We start from the raw sequence: 20,185 nt of genomic DNA, 5'->3' as shown, positions 1-20,185 counted from the left end.
AATATAACTTCAATCTATGTGGTTTCGGCGTAAAACCACTGTACCATGACATTATTCCCAAGTGAGATTATGCCCACTTTCTAAAACAGCTGGACTAAAGTGACTTTGATGGGAGCGAGCAGGTGGATGCTGAAGTGAATTTTGGGGGCTGAGATCCAAAAATGGAGAAGCAATCATTTAAGTTTAATGTCTATACCCCACCTTTTAAAATTCAGATGTCCACACCCCCATTCCAAACCCTTCAAACAAATTCAGCAGGCTTGGCCCCTGTAGATTTTTTTCTCCTTTCAAACATCAACACATCATTACAGGTCTGGCGGTCCAGAACTAAGGGTGCCGGTAGCAACATACCATCACCCTTTCTGGATCGCCAGACAACGAGTATGTCTGCAGGGGCCGGTGCTCCTGGCAGGTCGGACCTGCCGGGAGCACCGGCCTCTGCGGCCATTGCTTCCACGCAAGCCCCGCCACCGTTAGCAACGGTGCCGGTGCTTTCGTGCCCCCTTTCCCATGGAGTCTTATGGGACTCCACGGGAACAGGGATTTTCAGTTCCCGCCATCTCACATCCCGGGCTGCTGGGACTTGTAATAGCCCGGTGGCACCGGGATATCAGGCATCGGATACAGTGTTATGAGGTCAGCGGCAAACCACCGCTAGCACCAGCGGGCTTACGGCTCACCTCGTAATGAGGCCCTATGACAAGAAAAGACACAGATGTATAAAGTATTTGTTTGCCTGTGTCTTGTTTATTTATAAAACACCAACTGCAATGTGAGAGTCACTGCAGTATGAAGAATGCACATGGCTGCGCTCCGCCAACCGGAGCGTTAATTGCCATGGTCCTCTCATTCTGCCGGTAGTGAGGAGCGAGAGAGGAGCCTAGAATCACTGCTCTGTTCAGCCCATGCATGTATCCCTCCACTCAGTACGTGGGAAAATGAGAGATATCTTCAAAAGGGGTTCGTTTCTGGGCAAATAAAGGGTATACATGCATAATGGTAGGAGTACTTTGGCAAACTATTGGAGGTGCTAATAGACATTTGTTTTTAGGGGAAATAGATTGGCTGCATGCACACAGCATGGGACAATTTGCCTTAAAGGGCAGAGAAAAGTCTAGACAGAGAACTGTCTAGAACCCATCTTCACACTAAACAGGAGAACCACAAGGTTCTAATATTTATACAGATTATTGTTCAATCTTCACAATATATTCAACACTTAGAAAGAAGTGTATTAGCAATTTTATTTATTTATTGGGTATTTATAATGCGCCTATATAGCAAATGGTGTTTCAAGGCACAACATAACAAGAGGGGGGAACTGGGATAAAGAAACAAAAACTGTCCTACTAGGCCTTGTATCAACCGGATCGTGCAAGTGCAGGAACAAGAAGTGCAGGAAAGTGGGGAGAGGGGAAGTGCTGGTCAGAGTGGGATGCTCTAATGCTAAGGAGGGAAGGAAGTGCAGGTCGGAGTGGACGGCGCCCAATAGCTAGGAAGGGGGAAGATGGCCTAAGGGCTAGGTGACTGCTAAGGGGAGGCCAGGTGGACAAGTTCCAAGGGAATGCAGAGAGTGCAGTGGAAGAAGGTCCAGGTGCTAAGGGCGAGAACGGGGCTGACCAGGTTCAATGGGGTGCAGGATCCATCCAGGCTAGTTCAGGGGGAGGGATCCCAGTGTGCAAGTGCAGGTTGGGGGGGTCAAGGGAGACCAAGTGCTGGGGTAGACTTGTCAACTTGTCAAGGCGGGCATGGTGCCCATATGAAATCAGAAGGAACCAGGCATCCAGGCAAAAGAGGAAGATGGGGACATTAACAGGGGAGGGGGAGAGGGCTGGAGGAAGAGAAAAGTTGGGTCTTGAGGAACTTCTGGAAGTTAAGGAGATCTGGCTAAAGTCTGAGAGGGGCAGGGAGGCCATTCCAGAGGGAGGCACCTGCAGAAGAGAATAATCTATCCCCCACCCTCTGCTTGGAAAAGAGTCTGATCTGCAGTGAGTTTGAGACAGAAGACCGAAGGGCTCTAGCAGGGAGTTATTTAAGGAAAGAGGTTTGGATGTAGTGGGATCCCAGGCCCCAGAAAGTCTTGTGGTCTTGAACTTAATCCTTGCAGCAATCGGGAGCAAGTGGAGAGATTTAAAGCCTGGAGAGATGGGGTCCTGGACTTGAGGCCTATTCTGGATTAGTTGAAGTGGGCAAAGAGAGGGTTTAGGCAGACTCAGGAAGAGGCTTTTGCAGTAGCCAAGCCTAGAGAGAACCAGAGCTCTGGAGACATTGGGCCTCATTACGAGTTTGCCGGTAAAAAAATGCAATTACCGGCTTGCCAGTGCTACCATGTCTGTCTAGCACTTCTGCCAGAATCTACGGTAGATTCCGAGTCAGCATGCACGCACATTCCGCATTCCGGCATGCCGGTAACGAGTAGCACCGGCATGCTGGTAACGTCCCCCAAACCCTCGATATCGGCATCCGCGATGCCACAGCACCGGCACCAGATGCAACGTCATTGCGCTACGTCATTGCGTCGGAACGGGAAATGCACCGGCGGCCATCTTTAAAAACACAATCCATTGCTATCCTCAGCCTACAGCACCTGGACTGGAGATCTGACTAGTCAGGAAGCAAGCTAAGGAAGATGGCAAGCAGACAAGGCCCAATCCGTCGCAGAAAGCCAAGGTTCAGCAACATTGAGCTCAATATGCTGGCTGACACCTTGGTTGAACATGCAAATGTTGTTTATTGCGCCGACCTGCGCCGGGCAGCCCAACTGCGCAAGAAAGCTGTGTTGCATAACACTGTATCTGATGCCTGATATCCCGGTACCAGGAGATGTCAGGCAGCGGGAACTTTATGTTCCCTTTCACGTTGAGTCTCATAGGACTCCATGGGAAGGGGGACACGGAAGCACTGGCACCGTTGCTAATGGTGCTGGGGCTTGCGTGGAAACAATGCCTGCAGGGGTCGTTGCTCCCGGCAGGGCAGACCTGCCGGGAGCACTGGCCCCTGCAGGCATACTCGTAGTTTGGCGGTCCAGAAAGGGTGCTGGTACATTGCTAATGGCACCCTTAGTTCCGGACCGCCAGACTTGTAATGAGGCCCATGTGTTGATGTTTGAAAAGAGAAAAATATCTACAGGAGCCAAGCCTTCCGAATTTGTTTGGAGGGTTTAGGATGGGGCTGTGGGACATTGTGGAAGGAGGTTGCAGAAAAGCTATCTGCGGTGGGGACAACACACCTGACTGTTGTTCGCGACTGCCACAAGTGGTGGGATGATCTCCGGCTGCGGGTCCGCAACCTCCTCTCTGCTAATCACAGCCAGGGTCTGGGCACAGGGGGTGGGCCACCATCCCCAATAAAAGTTGCCACATGGGAGGAGACGTGCAGCACGATACTGAACATGGAGAGAATCGAGGGCGTGAGTTACACCGTGACGGAGTCCCAACGTCGGACGATGACGGTGAGTGACCCTTAGTTTAATACTAAAGTCACAACACACACCTTCAACCCCAACTTCAATGGCGAAGTCCAAATGGCAGGTAGATGAGAGCAAACACATGCTCTATCGACTCCCACCTAAAGCCACTTCCGACATAACCACAATGTCCCTGCAACATACACACCAAACAAACCCCACTGACACAAACCACGTGAGTCCCCAATTGCCAACACATGCACCATCTGCATGCACACACACACATACACATCACCATACATATCCAGGCCTGACCACTGTGCCACCTCATGGCACGGTGCACACATCACCACCTCTGATTGCACACCTGACCCACCCACCATGACCATGCATGTAGTATAAACATCAATGCATCTACGCACATGATGTGAGCACATCTGTCCCACATCTAAACAACACATGGCACACAGCCCCTGAGGCATGGCCACAACACGCAAACCACAAGACACCTGTAGGCCACACAACAAACACCATGCACAACATGGCTGTACCAGAAGGATGCTCAAACAAAGCACCACCCCCCATTCCTGTATGCATCATTCCTGCCCCTCCAACATGTCCATGAGAATGTGCAGGACTCGGAATGTACCATCATTGATGTATGTAGGATGTATGATGACCCATGACGGATGCCATGCCTCACTGTCCCCCATAGGCACAGAAACAGACAGCGAGACTGAACACGCCCCAACACGCAAGAGAGCCTCTGCACGTTGGAGCCATGGTGACGACAACACCTCCAGCCAGGGTCCTTCGACCTCAAGAGCAGGACTGATGCATGCCACAGCTTCCATGCCACAGCCCCCCAGCCAAGAGGACACACAGGTTGCCCAGCAGTCCGAGCAGGAACAACCTACCCCGAGCAAGGCCCCCCAGCAAAGACCCACTGCTGCCAGCAAGGCCCCCCAGCCAAAAGCCACTCCTGGCACAAAGGCCCCAAGCAAAAACAACCACATCTGGGGCACAGGAAGCACCTCAGGTGGAAGAGCTGGGATCCCCAGTGGCCAGTGACGTGGAAGAGCCCAATCTGCCCAACACAGTGAGGAGGAGATGGCAGACCCCCCCAGGCAACAGCACGCATGAGGACCATCTAAGTACGCCACCCATGGAGAAAACCCCACGTGACTCACCGGTACATGCCTCAGGTGGCTACAGCACAGTGAAGGACAGTGGCCCTGACAGCAACATGGAGGAAGCTGCCCCAACTCCCATGGAACCACCTGCTGTACAACACATCCAGGATCTGGAGGGGCTGCTGTCACACATGGATGTGCGGCAGCAGGCATGCAGGACATGGTGAGGCAGTATGAGGCAGATGGCGAAGCAACACAGCAGGACATGCAGGAAGCCCTGCAGGAGAATGCCAGGATTGTCATCCGGGCCGTGTACCGCGTGGCCCGGAGCGTGCAGGGAAGGGATGGCAGCCATGACCCAGGCCATCACACAGTTGGCGACCGCTATGGTGGAGCAAAGGAATGCCAACACCAACCCCCAACCGGCTCCATCATCGAGCACGACACCGGCCAGTTCCACGCACACAAGCCAGGTGTGTCACTCACTGCGATGTTTGTGCTGCACAGACACTCAACCCCATGCTCCAAAAAGGGGGCGTGAGTCGTCACACTCACAGTTCATGTTGGGAGGGAGCAGTGGCTGAGTTGTAATGGGGGCAGCTGTGGGGGTGGGGTTGCTGGGGTTCAGGGTAGTGGGGTTGGTGGTTGTGGGGGTTGTGGGGTTGGGGGTAGTGGGGTTGGGGGTTGTGGGGGTGGGGGTAGTGGGGTCAGTTTATGTGGGTAATGGTGCACGTTCAGCAATGGCAACATGCACATAGTTGATTTCTGTTCAATACAGCTGGTGTGAGAAAGGAAAACACATGACTAGACATTGCTTCTTGAGTGTGTGTTAATTTAATTTTGTACAGTGCCCAGTGTGCTCCATTCCCAGTGCTTTGTGTTCCCCAGTCCATCAAAAGTATTGTGCAATAAAATCTTGGCATGCCGCACGTCTTTCATGCACATTGTGCCGCGGGAGATGTCCAGCATTTTCCTCATCCTCATCTTCAGGTGGCATCAGGTCCATGTCAGGGTGCAGGGGTACATTGTGCCAGATGCACATGTTGTGCAGCATGGCACATACCAACACTATCTTGCTCACCTTCTCCGGCCCGTAAATGAGTGCACCACCCGACCTGCGGAGGCAACAAAACCGTGCCTTCAACAGCCCAAAAGTCTGCTCAATCGTGACACGAGTGCGTGCATGTGTACGTTGGGTTGTAGTCCCCTTCGTGCCTGTTGACTGGTTACCTGATGGGGGTCAGGAGCCACGGCTTCAGGGGATACCCAGCATTACCTACATGGGAGCAATAGCAAGTGTACTTGTGATTTATTCGGTCATTACTTGTAAGCACTGCCTGTACAGTGTTCATGAGTTCATGTAACAGATCATTCATGACTGCGCTTGACATGTTCCTTATACAAAGACCCAGGTAAGTGTACTTAGAGATGACCCATGGTTCGGGGGATGGGTGCTGGTCACGTCTCAGGGACCTTTCTATCAGAGATAGCACTCACACAAATGTAGAAAAAAGGTCCATGATGTCCTCACATCTGATGGATGCGTTGCCAATGAAAATGGACTATGCATGTACAGTTCATAATGACACAATCACCTATAATCATGCATTCGACTACTTGATGTCACCATGCACATATCCATCAATGCCTTGCCCCATATGACTAAGGCACATTTACATTGGTTGTATGGTCCGCAGGTAAAGTGTAACATTTCTGTGATAAGGTTGGGTGGGTACTGGTATGGTGTAAATGAGGTAATGTGGATGAATCCTGCATCACTCAACCATATGTCAGTGGTGGTAACTGATTGATGATTGCAATAGCTTCCAGCCTTGACCCATTGCATTTGGAAGTGTCCTATAAGGTGTCTGGACAGGTAGACTGGTCTGTGGTGTACCTGTGGGGTGGGTGCAGTGACTGAGTGGCAGTTGGATTTAGCTCAGGCATGGCAGCATGACCCGTGATTTATTTTGCTGCGCTCATGTTTATATGCATTGTGACTGCAGGGTGGTGCATTGTGGTACCTGTGGTTCATGTCTGATGATGTTCCTGATGCATGTGCTGGTGTGGGCACTGTGTATATTGCTTCCATGTACGCACAGCTGTGTAGGCATGCCACATCTGCATCCATTGGCTGTGTCCGACATTCTGTTGAATGCACTAGGGCCACAGTTTTGGGCACCCAGGACGCTGTGTGTGGTCTTGTTCCATGTGTGTGATATGTTGTTGTGCAGGTTTGGGATGTAGAGGTATGTAGGTCTAGTCCCTCATGCGACTTTGACTTCTATAGCCCAACGCAATCTATATGCACTTTATTGCATCAATGGTAATGCTAACACCTATTTTCAAGGGTGATTATGGATTCATGCATGTGGGGTGCACTTGTGTTGCTCATGCAAGCCATCCAGTGATATGTTCCTGCGGCCCTCATGGCCCAGCCAGCAGTCTGGTTGCCTGTGCATGTGGTTCCCCCGCCCCCATCAACACCCCTCATGGCCCAGCCAGCAGTCAGGTTGCATTTCTAGGTGGAATTAGCAGTGTGGACGATCAGACAGTTTAAGCCAGGTTACTACCTGACTTCTGAAAGTGTTGAATGACGGTTTAGCTCTAAGCGTTGCTGGTAGAGAGTTCCACATTTTGGCAGCATGGACTGGGAAAATACTGCTGCCTGCCTTTTGGAGCTTGAACCTAGGAATGGTCAGGCAGTTGGAATATGCGTATCTGGTAGGCCGGTCTGAGAATTTCCATATGAACTTGTCGCACAGATATTTTGGTGCTAGGTTATGTAAGCATTTGAATGTAAGCGAGAGGGTTTTGAGACTAATTCTTTGTGGGACAGGCAGCCAGTGCACACTGTGCCTAAACTCTGAGATGTGGTGCGATCTGCGGGTTAGTTGCTGATCTGAGTGCGTTATTTTGGAAGATCTGAAGCTTATTTAGGTTGTGTTTGTTAGTCCCGAGGTAGAGAGCATTATAGTAGTCTGTCTTTGATAAGACTAGGGCTCTGGCAAGAGTAATGCAGTTACCTGTAGTCAGAAAAGGTCTGCAGGTGTTGATAAGCCTGCACGTGTATGCAGTAGTGGAGGCCGTTCTGTTGATTTGTCTAGTCAAAGAGATGGAAGAGTCGACGTAGATACCTAGAGTTTTCACTTCTTTTGAGACTGTAATGATGTTACCATCGATATTGAAGGCGTTGAACTGTTTGACGAGTCTGTTAAGTCTGGCTTGGGTTCCCACAAGGAGCAGCTCCGTCTTGCCGTCATTGAGACACAGTCCGTGTTTGGCCATCCAAGCTTGGATGATTTGATAGATGTCATTTAGTCACTTGGAGTCTATGTTGTAGTCGCCCGAGATGGGAATAAGGATTTGGGTGTCATCCGCTTAGTTTGTATAGGTGACACTCAAATGGTCTAAATCGTTGAAGAGGGGCTTCGTGAAAATATTGTATAAGGTGGGTGAGGGAAATTATCCTTGGGCTACTCCGCAGGTGACGGGGACAGTGGTCGCAGAGGTGGGGGGAGGGTTCTATTGTTTAAGAAAGACTGAATCCAGGAGGTGGCTTCGCCAGAGAAATGTGCTGCAGATGAGAGGTGTTCGCAGAGGACTTTGTGGTCCACCAAATCAAAAGCCGCAGATAGATCTAGTAGCAAAAGGAGTGCCAGATTGCCTTTGTCATTAATGAACTCCATTTGTGTTACTAGGTCTAACAAGGTTGTCTCCATACATGTCTGGGTCGGAAACCTGATTGGCGGGTCCCAGTAGATTTCTGCTTAGCAGGTAATGCTGGATCTATAGATAGGCAGCGCTGTCCAGAATTTTAAGGAGAAAGGGCACAGTTGTGATAGGTCTAAAGGTAGGGTCTAGGGTCGGTTTCTATAGAAGTGGCATGAACCAGGCATCCTTCAGATTTGTCGGTACTCTGTTAGTTGCAAAGGAGGCATTAATTAGAGTTGTGATAAAGGGTGCAAGCTCTTTAGCTGACTCTTTAGTAAGTGAAGCTGGGCAGAAATCGCCTACGCATCCGGATGCTTTTAGACTTAGGGTAATCTCCTCAAACTCCTTTGTTGCAAGAGGTGTGTATTTGAATAGGTCATATTTAGCAGAAGGGGGTGTTTGGGTGTAGGAGTGGCCATGTTGGAGGTCAAGCTAGCTCTCATTTTCTCTATTTTGGTTTGTAACAGCTCAATTTTGTCTGAGAGTGCTGTCTTAATATTCGTGCACTAGGTAACGTCTTTAATGCAAGTTACAGGTGGAGCAGAAGGGGTTTCAAGCTCTCTAAGGTTGCTAAATAATTCTTTAGTATTGAATTTAGCTTTGGAGATTCGATCATTGTAGGAATCACGTTTGGCTAGGAAAATAGCTGATTTGTAGTTAGATGCGGCTATTAGAAAGGACTCTTTGTTGGCTGCTGAAGGGAGTCTTTTCCAGGAGGCTTCTGCTACTCTTTTATTCGTACACAAATTTCTGAGGCGTGAGGTGAACCAAGTGTTTAAGTGTGCATGTGGTTTTGCTTTCTGCAATTTTAGTGGAACGATCATGTTGATGGCGTTCAGGATGGTGTTGTTGTAGGAGTTCACTAAAGTGGTTGGGTCGATATTAGAGATGGCAGGGTTGGTTAGAGGCTTGAGGAGAGGGAGAGTTTTTTCAGCAGTTAAGTTGCGCATGTTTCTTGAGAGTTTGGGAGGAGCCATGGGTTTTTCTACAGTGGAGAAGTCGGCGTCCTGTAAAGAGAAGGTAATAGTATAATGGTCGGACCAGGCACAAGGGTGGTTGGACAGGATATTAATGTTGCAGTTGAAGTCAGTGATCCAGTCTTATAGTCTACCTTTATTGTGCGTGGGTTGGAAGATGCGTTGTGTAAAGCCAAACTCTGAGATGCAATTGGCAATTATCATTGCATTGGCAGCTTTTGGGTCATGAAGACCTAGGTTAAGGTCTCCCAGGAACAACACTTGTGAGCCTGGCTTTGTGTTGGCTGTGAGGAGTAGGGTTATGTCATTATCGAAGGAGATTAGGGCACCTGGTGGTCTGTAGGTGAATGGTTATGGTTCGTGTGGTGTCAATGGTAGCTTAATAGTGAGTAGTTTGCCTGAAGGGAATGTTAGCATATGGCAGGGCCTTAGTCCAAGTGAAGTTTTGGAGATAAAGGTGATGCCTCTGCCTTTTGTAGAGGTCCTGTCCTACCTAATGATCGTGTATTGGTCTGGAATGGCTAATGAGAGCAAAGGACCGGAAGTGGACTGAAGCCAAGTTTCTGTAATGGCTAGGTCTAGATCGTTAGAGGTGATGAAGTCACAGATGTCGAGAGCATGGGCTGTAAGCGAAATAACGTTGATGAGTCCCCCTTTGATACAGGTTGTGGAGTCTGGAGCTGCATTAGATGTGGAGGCAAGTTTGCTTTGATGGGAGGATTTGTCTGGTGTGGATCTGATTTGGATGTGTGGAGGTGGCTTTGGCACAGTTTTTGTTGATGCTTTTTAGTGACAAGTGGTTGGCTCTGGGGAGTCTGTAACCCAATCTAGAGTTTCTGATTTTGTTAAAGCAAGGTTGGTTGGGCGTAGGCTTGGCGGCATATCGTTGGATTCATTGGGCAGGGGATAGTGTTGGAGGATGAGTAGGAGGGCGTAGGTTTAAGTTGTTAAGTTTCATACCAGTTAGGTCCAACTGTGGTAGGAAGGTGTTAGGCATGACATTATGAGATAGGGGTAGTTTAGTGGCCATGGATAAGTTTGGAATGCAACTACGTCACAGTGTTAGGATGTTAGGTGGTGAGTGTTTGAAGTGGATGGAGGTGAGGGAGCCAACACAAGGTGCTGCTATGGTGTTAAAGTAGAAGGTAGTCAAGCTGAGTAGTAGGCTTGCGATGTCTAGCAGAGGTGAGAGCATGGCTAGGCTCTACTAATTAGGTGCCAAGGCAATGCTGGCGTGAACATGCAGCAGGTGTGGAACTCTCTTAAGTGAAGGCTGGCTGTGGTATTGACAGGCACATGAGTTACATGCAAAGCTGCTGAGGATATGTCTAAATGCAGACTGTAGTCAGTGTCTGAGATAAAGGCCAGGTGCTAGTCATGGGATAGTTGGAAAGTAGGCTAGAAGCAGTGGTATAGGCACAATGCAAGTCCTGTGATAACTGCTAGGTAGGCTAGATGCAAGAAATTGACAAGGTGGAAAATGCACCACTATGCTGAAGTGTTTGGACATAAACTGAGAGCGTACCGGGCAGGAGTGGTGACTAACAACAGTACAGTTGAGAAACACAGCTATAGAACACAGTAGGCTAAATATTGAAGTGAGATAACACCGCTACATATTACAGTTAAAAGTTGCAGTAGAGTAAATGTGGTCGTAGGCTAATTTCACAGGGATCACAGCGTGCAGAGTATCGACCTGGGATTCCTGGTTCGAACAAAATGTTTGGTCCGTATAGTGTTGTCAATGGTGTAGTTGACAATAGAGCTGGTTAAGAACTTGCGATGAGTTTAGGATGACAAGAGCTGGAGGCGACACAGAAATTAGGTTCACAGAGTAATGCATGAAATTGGCAAATGTTAGCTACTATACGTTAGGTGGGATGGAATGATAAGTAGCACAATAATGTATTAACATGCGTAGTGCCACAGGGGAACATAAAGGTGCTACAGGTAAAGTGCAACACATTGATAGCAGTACAAGGTATAGGCAAGGTTAACCAATGTCACTCAAACATTAAGCATGTGCAATACATCTTGAGTATACTTACAGTGCGGTGCAGTGATCACAATAATATGGATAATTCAATAAAAAAGCGCTGGATGTGCCAGGCAAATTGAGCTCCGTAAGGAGGATGTGGAGCGGTTCCGAGGACCCAGATAATGAGAGAGTGTACAAGTTCATCGAGTGTGGGGCAAGGCTCATTAAGTATGCGCTTCAGTATCTCCCTCCTCTAATGGGACTAGTACCGGCAGGCGGAGCAAAGTTAGTAGTCGGCGTGGTTACTCACTTGTTGGCAGATGATAGGGGGGTGGCCACACCACGGGCATTCATGGACAAGTACAGACAGGCGAGCAGCCTTTTGAATCCGGCCTTGTGTGATCAAGCCGGCTAACGCCTTACGTTGCTTCTTTGGCATTGAAGAAACATGTAGAGCCCAATCAGAGTGCGGCTTCTCCAAATATATTGCTAGGCAACCGAATAACAGGCTCGGCTGCCATTTTGGGAGACAGAACGCATGTGCGTTACACGGCTAAATCGTGTTGCATGCAGCGGGGAGCAGCTGATTCAATAAAAATGCTGTTCGGCGACAAACAGAAACGTCTGAGGAACACTGGTGGCAAAGTGGCAGTAAGGAATCCGTATGACACCCTTTCCGGACCACAAGACTACGAGAAGGCCTTCAGGTACCGGATCTCCCAGCAGGTCTGACCTCTCTTATGGCTGGGTGACTGCTTCAAACAAATAAGAACTTGCAAGAAGACTTGAACTTTTACCCCTTAGAATGATTGTGATGAGAGTTGGAGTTAGGACATGGGTCTGGAAACTGTGGTTTTCCCGATATTGTCCACTGTGACTCCCATGACCCCTCACCTTTGACTTTGCTAGCTAGTGCTGATGGGAGTTGTGGTCCTAAACATCTGTTGAGCCAAAGGTAGCAGGTCCTTGATTTAGTATAAAGGAAATTAAGAACATGAATGAGACTGCATAGCAACACGAAACCATGTACGATTAAAAGAATTGAAGCTACATGTTCCAGATAGCAGGAGATGAAGGGAGGAGAAGAAGAGTCACATGACCTATTGATTATGCATTGATTCATTCATTTATAAAGCACAGACCTTGCCACAGCAGCAGGGAAGCCCATTTCATTATAACAAAATATCGCTAACTTTGCTCTTCAGAAAAATGCCTTGAGCAAACAGGATATCCTTCTCACTTTAAGAATCTCTAGAGAAGGACCAGCCAATTCCTGCCCTCTGGGAGATATGAATTTGGCCCAATGCACCCCTACTTCAAAGTGGAGTGCACAGGACTTCAAAGATATCTGGCTATGGCTCTGAGTTTGCTGTGGCTAGAACGAAGGGTAGAATCCTGTGTGCCTTGATGATAAACATTGGATGCACAGAGCGTCGCTACCTACAAGGTCCTTTGATCCCACCAGGCCTAGCAGGCCAAGCATTGCAAGCAGCAATTGAGTTGCTTTGGCAGCATTCCTGGATCATCACCTTGGGACACAAGGCATGCCAGCTATCGTCCATCTTGTTCAGAAGAAACAGCCCCATACAGTGACTGACCTGGTTGTGTTAGCGACTGCTGATAATCCCTGAATTCTGAACAGGTCGAATGTGGCTGCTATGTTCTCCAAATGCTTGTGCAGTCCACCAGGTGAAAAGAGCCCCGATAGGTATATGAGAGACACATACACAAAGGAGTGCTACAAAAGTCCACCACAAATAAACCTGTGTCTGGGAAGTAAATCACAAATTCTCTCTCTCTCTCTCTCTCTCTCTCTCTCTCTCTCTCTCTCTCTCTCTCTCTCTCTTTCTCTCTCTGTCTCTCTCTCATTCGGGTCTTCACTGTCCATCCAGAGACTAAATGCCTTTGGTGCATGTCCATCGGGAGCTCCTGCCAGCATGCAATGGTGGCCTGCATTTCAAGAGGGGCTTCATCATGACAAGTATGCTGGAGAGCCGCTGCAGTTTGACCATGTGCATTACGCAATTAGTACCCCCTTGTTGCATGCACTCAATTATAATATTGTAAACAGGGTACCCAAGTGATTTATTTCCATAATAATCTTTTTTGAATCCATAAAAGTTCCCAAAATATTTCATTGTTCAATATTTTTAAGGTCTTAACCAACAAGTGTCTCTGACTTCCTAGTGCATTTTCAAGGTGTTTTCAATACCGGTGTGATAGCTGGGGTGCTCGACATTCTATCACGCATGGAGAAAAGGCGGTACTGATTTGTACTATTAAACTATGTTCATATAACTGTTCTTCAGTTGTTTTGAAGGGAATCCTCACACTGTTTGCTGCACACACAATGAGAAGTCTGATAACTTTAAAGAGTCCTCTGGTCTACCTAAGCCAAAGTTCGACTTGAATTCTACTTTCTACTTAAGGCGACTTTCCCCATCGCCTGTTTTTTTTATTTATTGACTAGGGCATCCGGATTCAGAAGTGCACTGCTAAGACTCAAATCTGCCTGTAGGTTCTATCCAGTGCTTAATTTAGGGGGGTGTTTGCCAGGGCTCAGCCATGGCATATTGTCTGAGCCCCGGCACTTAATGTCTCAGACTCAGTTCAAATATGATGTGGTGTTTTGGCAACTTTATTATTTTAACTCTCAGTCACCGAAGAAGCACTTATAAAATCAGAGCACAATGTTAACAATGATTGTGTTTGAAGACATACAAACATTTCACTCACATAATGACGCAACAAGTATGTTATAGATGTTGTGTTGGTTGGTATTGGTAAATCACACATCTGCCATAGTCAGTGCATCCACCAACCCCAAAGAGCCAGTGGGAGTTACAGCTTTAACCTCATACGTGTTGACACTGTGTGGAGCAGCTGTGGGAGGTGGCAACAGTGAGCAGGCAGCCGGCCATCCTGACGTGTCACAGGCATGCTAAAAAATATTTGAGCCCCGGCACTCATTTTTGTACACATTAAGCACTGTCATCGGTCGAAGACAACCCAGCTTCACTCTCATCAAAAGCGTGGTGTCAACTGCTGACCTGAAATTGCACACAACAATGATAGAAGTCATCCTCCTCAACAATAGCACAAGCAAACCTACTTCCGGATGTGATGTACAGGCATACATCTCAATGGATTTACTCTCCAACTAACCCCTAGTGCAAAATCACATGGATTCATCATCGACAGCAACCACTCCGCCAAGAAAACCAAAAGTGAAGAGTGTCATGAATGCCACAGAATGACCTAGCGAAGGATTAAAGACATATGGCATCAATCCCACCCTGCAGTAGCTAGGCCGACTTCTCATTCAGACCCACTTCACCTTTAAGAATGCTGGCATCAAGACACCGGCCAGCGACACCCACCATCTCAGGAGGCACCAAATGAAGCAAGACTAACAAATCAAGAAATGCAAAAAAGAAAATGACTAGGAAACAAGCCTTTCACAGCCATGCATCAGGACTCCAGGTCAGAACTCTAATTCCTAGGCCCTCACTCCAGCAATACAGAAAAGAAGTCACAGTGCGCATCTTTAATCAATACTCGATTCAACCACCACGTTAGCCCCTTGGAACTCCTACCCATGGCACCACCACCCTCATACCTGACTCATTATCTTCCCCCACCCCTTACCTTCCCCCTGTCCTACCCTTTTTCTACCCTCCGGCATCTTCTCTTGTTCCATCACTGTTTTGGTAGCCAGCTAGGATTGCCCTATATGAAAGCCACCACACGCAGACAAGTGGTAACAATGGATTTTTCAAACCTGACTTAACTCGATGCTTCTTATTAAATCTCTGCTTACTTGCTGGCTGCACCAAGTGAAATATTCATGACGTGAAACAGGGTGCTGGACTGATAGCTGGACCATTGTCAATATAGTGGAGATCTGCGACTAAATTATATGTTAGATGCTGAAAAAGGGTGCAATGGCTCTTATGAAATATTGCGCTGAGAACTGCTGCTCGTATTAGGATCAGGGCACAATGTTTGTATGGTAGAATAAGTATAAAAAATGTACGCATTGCTATTCCCGATAACACATGACGACACCCATTACTCCTCGATATATAAACAAAAAAGCACCCCAGCATTCTAGAAACATGTCAACAAACACAACAAAAATCCTTTTAATTTCAAATCACTTCAAAACCATAGACAAAGCCTTTGTAGGTCCCGGCATCAGAAAAAAGGTCTAATGACTTGTGCCTCTATAGGAAGAGAGTTGTGAGGGAAATTAAACACCTCGAGAAGTCCTATTTAAAGAATATAAAATAGGTAGTGAGTAAGCTATTTGTGGCACTATATTAATTTAAGGCCATCAACTTTATTCATTGAGTATGTTAAGTTAATGACAAAGAACAACTAATAAAAAGTTATTCTTTTGTGTTTCATAATGCAGGAGACCACACGCTAATTAAGAAGTGAGTGATTTTTCCTTTGCTGTTTGTCACAACGACGACACAGAATGAAAACATAATCTCCCTGAAGAAGTTCATACAATTATATAGAATATTTGATAGAAACGAAACATGTTGGGTAGTAATTAGCCTTACTTTAAAGGCTAAATAATATGTAGTAGGTTGTCACTGGAGCACTTTTGGTCTAGATTTAGCTTTTTTAAATTAAGCATTGTTGTTTGAGTAGTGTTTTTGGTATCTCTTGTCAGTGCACCAATGTCATAATTAATTTGTTTGATCATGTCTTTAAATTAGGTATTGTTTTTATTAAGGTATTAACCACTGGTTTTATCTTTAAAATCAATGTAAAGTTATACCTATTAACAGTTTTGCGATTTTTGAATATTAATGCATTTGTGATTGATTATTGTAGAAAAGAGAGTACATTGAATATTTTTTCTCTCTTTACAATGTTTAATTAGCTTGGTTTCCTGTAATATTGAACCCAGCACCCAGTCTTCATTTTGTATTTTATGTATGGTTTAACCAGGGTCAACTGGAGTGCTTATGGTACTGGTGTCCCTATAAATGAATTGAGATCTGAAAAAGGTCACCACAAACCGCAAACAGGCACACATCCTCACAGATAAACATAAAAAAAGAGAAACATAACATAGATTCGGGCAACCAGGAAACTCAGCCATGATCTGAAAAGATGATGCAATGCTGACAGAGGCAGAGCAGGAAACTCAGGGGAACAGAATATACATTTTCAAAATGGTACCAAACTTAGACAACTACTGGTCAAGTAATGCAGTTGATTGCAGGCTGGAGCTTAAAAGAGGATGACATAGATTACATATCTAGTGAATATGCTGTCACAAATGCCACCAGCACATTCCCTATTTTTCTTTGGGGGTTAGCAGGAAGGGATACAAGTCGGGGAAGACTGGGAGTGGTGAAGAGATAACAGGGGGTAATCCCCTGTAAATAAAGAATGATGTTAATGACAGTGTGCAGCATTTGCTTTTGCCAATGGTATTCTGTTTGCCAGAACATTGGCAATTAACCCATGGATAGACCTGGAAAGTAGATTGCTGATATATATATATAGACCTTGCAGAGAACCTGAGCCTCTACCTGCACCTCCCCAAATATAAGGACCCATACACATCACCATATAGAGAATTCTCCCTGGGAATCAACAACTCCTCAAAGTTTGAAGATTAACAAAATATCTGCATTCTGCTCCAGTAGGAGAGGATCCAGAAACAGTCATTAAAGACATGGAATGCATAGGGAAAAAACGTTGCACAATCACTATTGATAGTAAAGATTTTGTGATATCATCTTGTGGTTTTGAGATTTCTTTGGATTATTGGAGATGTGAGATCTGAAAAACATGCGTTGATGCCTGTGTTAATGGCGACCCATGACTGCACTCTTTCTCGGCTTAATGCTTGGCAACAAATCAGACTTTTCCATCCACAAATTGCTATGGATCGATAATCACATTTATTTTTTGCAATCAAAGACTTGATCGTGTGTACATAATAAACTATTTCAATACTAAGAAACATGCAAAATCTTGGCAACAATCCAGGACCACACAGATGTATTGTACTAAATTGCAATGTACTGCACTGCACGGTTCACTGTGATTTCATTACATAAATAATATAGACATACAATTACAGGGTGCAAAACATATGGTAAGAAAAAATATCGAAATGCTTTTTACAGTGCACATTGTAAAAATACCTCATTTCGGGGTGACCTCTCAAATCCCCCTTACCTCTCCTACCTCTCCTACTCCTAAACTTTCCTAGTCTCCCTCCCCTCTATCCCAATTTTAACCAAAATCTGTTTATTTATTTATTTGTTTACACCTAAAACCTACCCATATCATTTTCTTTTCTTTATTTCAATATTTGTTCTGCTGTTAGGTATTTTGTATCCGCTCTATTATTTCTTGCAATATTCTTTTCATCTTTGTAAATTCATTCTTTATTATTTCCTTCAATATTATCGCTGGATACCCACTGTGCACATGTAGAGCCCTCTACACTGGCAACCACCAGACAACCGTGGGGTGTGGGTTTACTGCCCATGCAGTGGTGCATTGTGAAAAAGGGGATAACAAGGTGAAGGGTTTTGTTTTTCTGTGTGTTTTTCTGTGCAGATTTGTCGAGTGCGGGATACAACAGACGAATGGTCACTTAACATATTTGTGTACCTTTTCCACTTTCAGGCGGGTGCGCTGGTGCTAGTGTATAGAGATGGCTCCGTGCTTCTTACACACGGTGGGACTGAAATGGGCCAAGGACTTCACACTAAGATGGTCCAGGTAAAAATAAACTAAATACTTGTGAGACCAAAAGAGAACTCTTTTTTTGATAGTTGTCTGGTTGGATCAAGTGACCTGCAATCGCAAATGTCTATCTGCTTGGGGCGTTGGAGGCACTGAATTACATGAATGTCCTTCATGGTTTCATCAAATGCGTATCATTCTTTTAGGATGTCTGTGCATTGAGAACTGAGTGTGTGTACAACCATCAATATCCTCATACCTGGCTAAACATTCTGTGAGTGTCTGGGAAAGAACACATTATCTCTGAACAGTTAATGGATTACAATGGTGTGGTTGATGTCACAGCCATTCCATCGTCACATTAAAAACCTCAGGCAGACCGAATCAATATGTATGGTTCCATGTTATAAGTATTTTATTGTATGGTTCAGTATTGTGAACAATATAATGAGCATCACTGTCCATTATGGACTTAATGATTCAGGCATATAACAACCCTTTTATCAAAGGTATGTTTGCCAAATATAAACATAGTAGTGGAAAAGCCAGTGTACATGGGCTAATGTGCATAAAGGAAGACATTTTCATAGGTGTAAATATATTATGTGTATTTTAATGTCATTTAATCAATAGAAAATACAAATTATAAATGATCTTGCTCCTTTTACGTGGAAGAGTAGTAACCTCAAACAATATCTCACAGAATCCGTTGAAAGTTCAACATAGTACATACGGCCAATTGTTGTATATGCTCCTCATTGTCTTAGATTCCACTTACGGGTTTTGGACTCAAATATATAATGTTGAGGGATGTCAGAGTAATACAATTCACGTACATCATGGTTCGAAGTAGACATGAGATCATAAAATAAAGAAAATTGAAGTCAAATAAACTTTAAAATGTACATGAAGAATATTATTGATATAATATTACATACCAAGACATATTACAATTAATAATTACATAATACATAAGTATATTAAAACAAAGTGATTTATTTTGTTAGAGAAATAGTGCTTAATCAAATACATTTCTGTTTATATGTTTTCGTTTAAATGTATGTATTTTCTTAGTGTATGCAACTTGAAGTATGCTGTTGAGTGGTATAACTGTCTTGGACCTTTTCTGCAGTTAATTGTATGTTATTGTTGAAATACACATTTTGTTTGCCTGGAAAATGAACTCGATGTCTTATTGGTGTATGCGTAAGGCAACAGCTCCCTCTAGCAGTGATAACAGGCAAAGCGGGCAGGATGGATTCGGACAAACATACATCTGGCCTTTTATTATATAGTATAATATAGCCATTCATATGTGGACTTTTTCCTTTTTTAGCAGTTTCTCTTGCTGTTAATACACATCATATTGCCTCCAGCATGTCCTTCCTTCTTGGAAAGGGTCACAACCAGATTAAAACCAATTATCCATTTCCTCTGTGAGTACCAAGGCAATGTTTTATTTTGTGTGCTGGCAACTGATTTGTACAAACACTAACAATGAACAAAACATAAACACATTTTTAAAAAGTTGTAAAACCTGCATCCTGGGACTCTTTCACTTGCAAGGTTTGTCAGAAACTCCACTGCACCCTTAGTGTGATGGCGACAATGATGCAGTACACAACCAATACCAATATATGTCTTCAAATACCCGGTCAGTGCCACCTCGAGGGATGCCTGTGTCACTGCTGCTTCATTATATTTTGAACCATAAAAAACATCCCCTACCCTCCTCCAAATGAGACAGCAACAAACACAGAATGACGGAGAGAGAGAGAGAGGCAGAGAGAGGAAGAGATAGCGAGAGAGAGAGAGAGAGAGAGACAGAAACAGAGAGAGAGAGAGAAGCAGAGAGATAGAGATAGAGATAGAGGGGGAGCGATTGGAGTATCATACACCAGGTACAGCTACTAGTAACTAATTGTATTATGCAGAATCTAGGGATAACACGTTCCTGAGTATCTCTGTTACCTGCTTCGTGTAAGCGATCATAACTGAATGATGTAAGCATGAGATCATTAAGATGTTTGAGGGAAATTGAAAAGCCTTCAAATACCAGACTTGTTTCATTTGCGGTTTGAATTGATTTGTATAGGCGGGAGTGCGGAGGAGAGTGCAGTCGGCTTGAGAGGAACTCATTTTGCTTGATTTTGTGGTTCATGAGGATCCCTTTCAGAGGCAACACCTACATGTTTAAAATCCCCTCCCTGAGTGGAGCGCGGTGCAGGGGTGCAGAGGAGAGCGCATTTGG

At 45.5% G+C, this 20,185-nt stretch overlaps 1 protein-coding gene across 1 annotated transcript in view; it reads left to right on the top strand.

Annotated features, from left to right (window-relative positions):
• Positions 1-20,185, top strand: part of LOC138468215 (xanthine dehydrogenase/oxidase-like) — a 551,126-nt gene that overhangs the window by 409,821 nt on the left and 121,120 nt on the right. Inside the window, exon 28 of the mRNA XM_069608675.1 lies at positions 17,875-17,970. Within this exon, the coding sequence (XP_069464776.1) occupies positions 17,875-17,970 (96 nt within the window). The remainder of the gene's footprint in view (positions 1-17,874; positions 17,971-20,185) is intronic.

The sequence above is a fragment of the Ambystoma mexicanum genome, chromosome 4q, assembly GCF_040938575.1.
Source record: "Ambystoma mexicanum isolate Mex_15411 chromosome 4q, UKY_AmexF1_1, whole genome shotgun sequence".
Taxonomy (NCBI): Eukaryota; Metazoa; Chordata; class Amphibia; order Caudata; family Ambystomatidae; genus Ambystoma; species Ambystoma mexicanum.
Note: the sequence above shows the minus strand (reverse complement) of the source record. Positions and strands in the feature narration are given on the sequence as shown.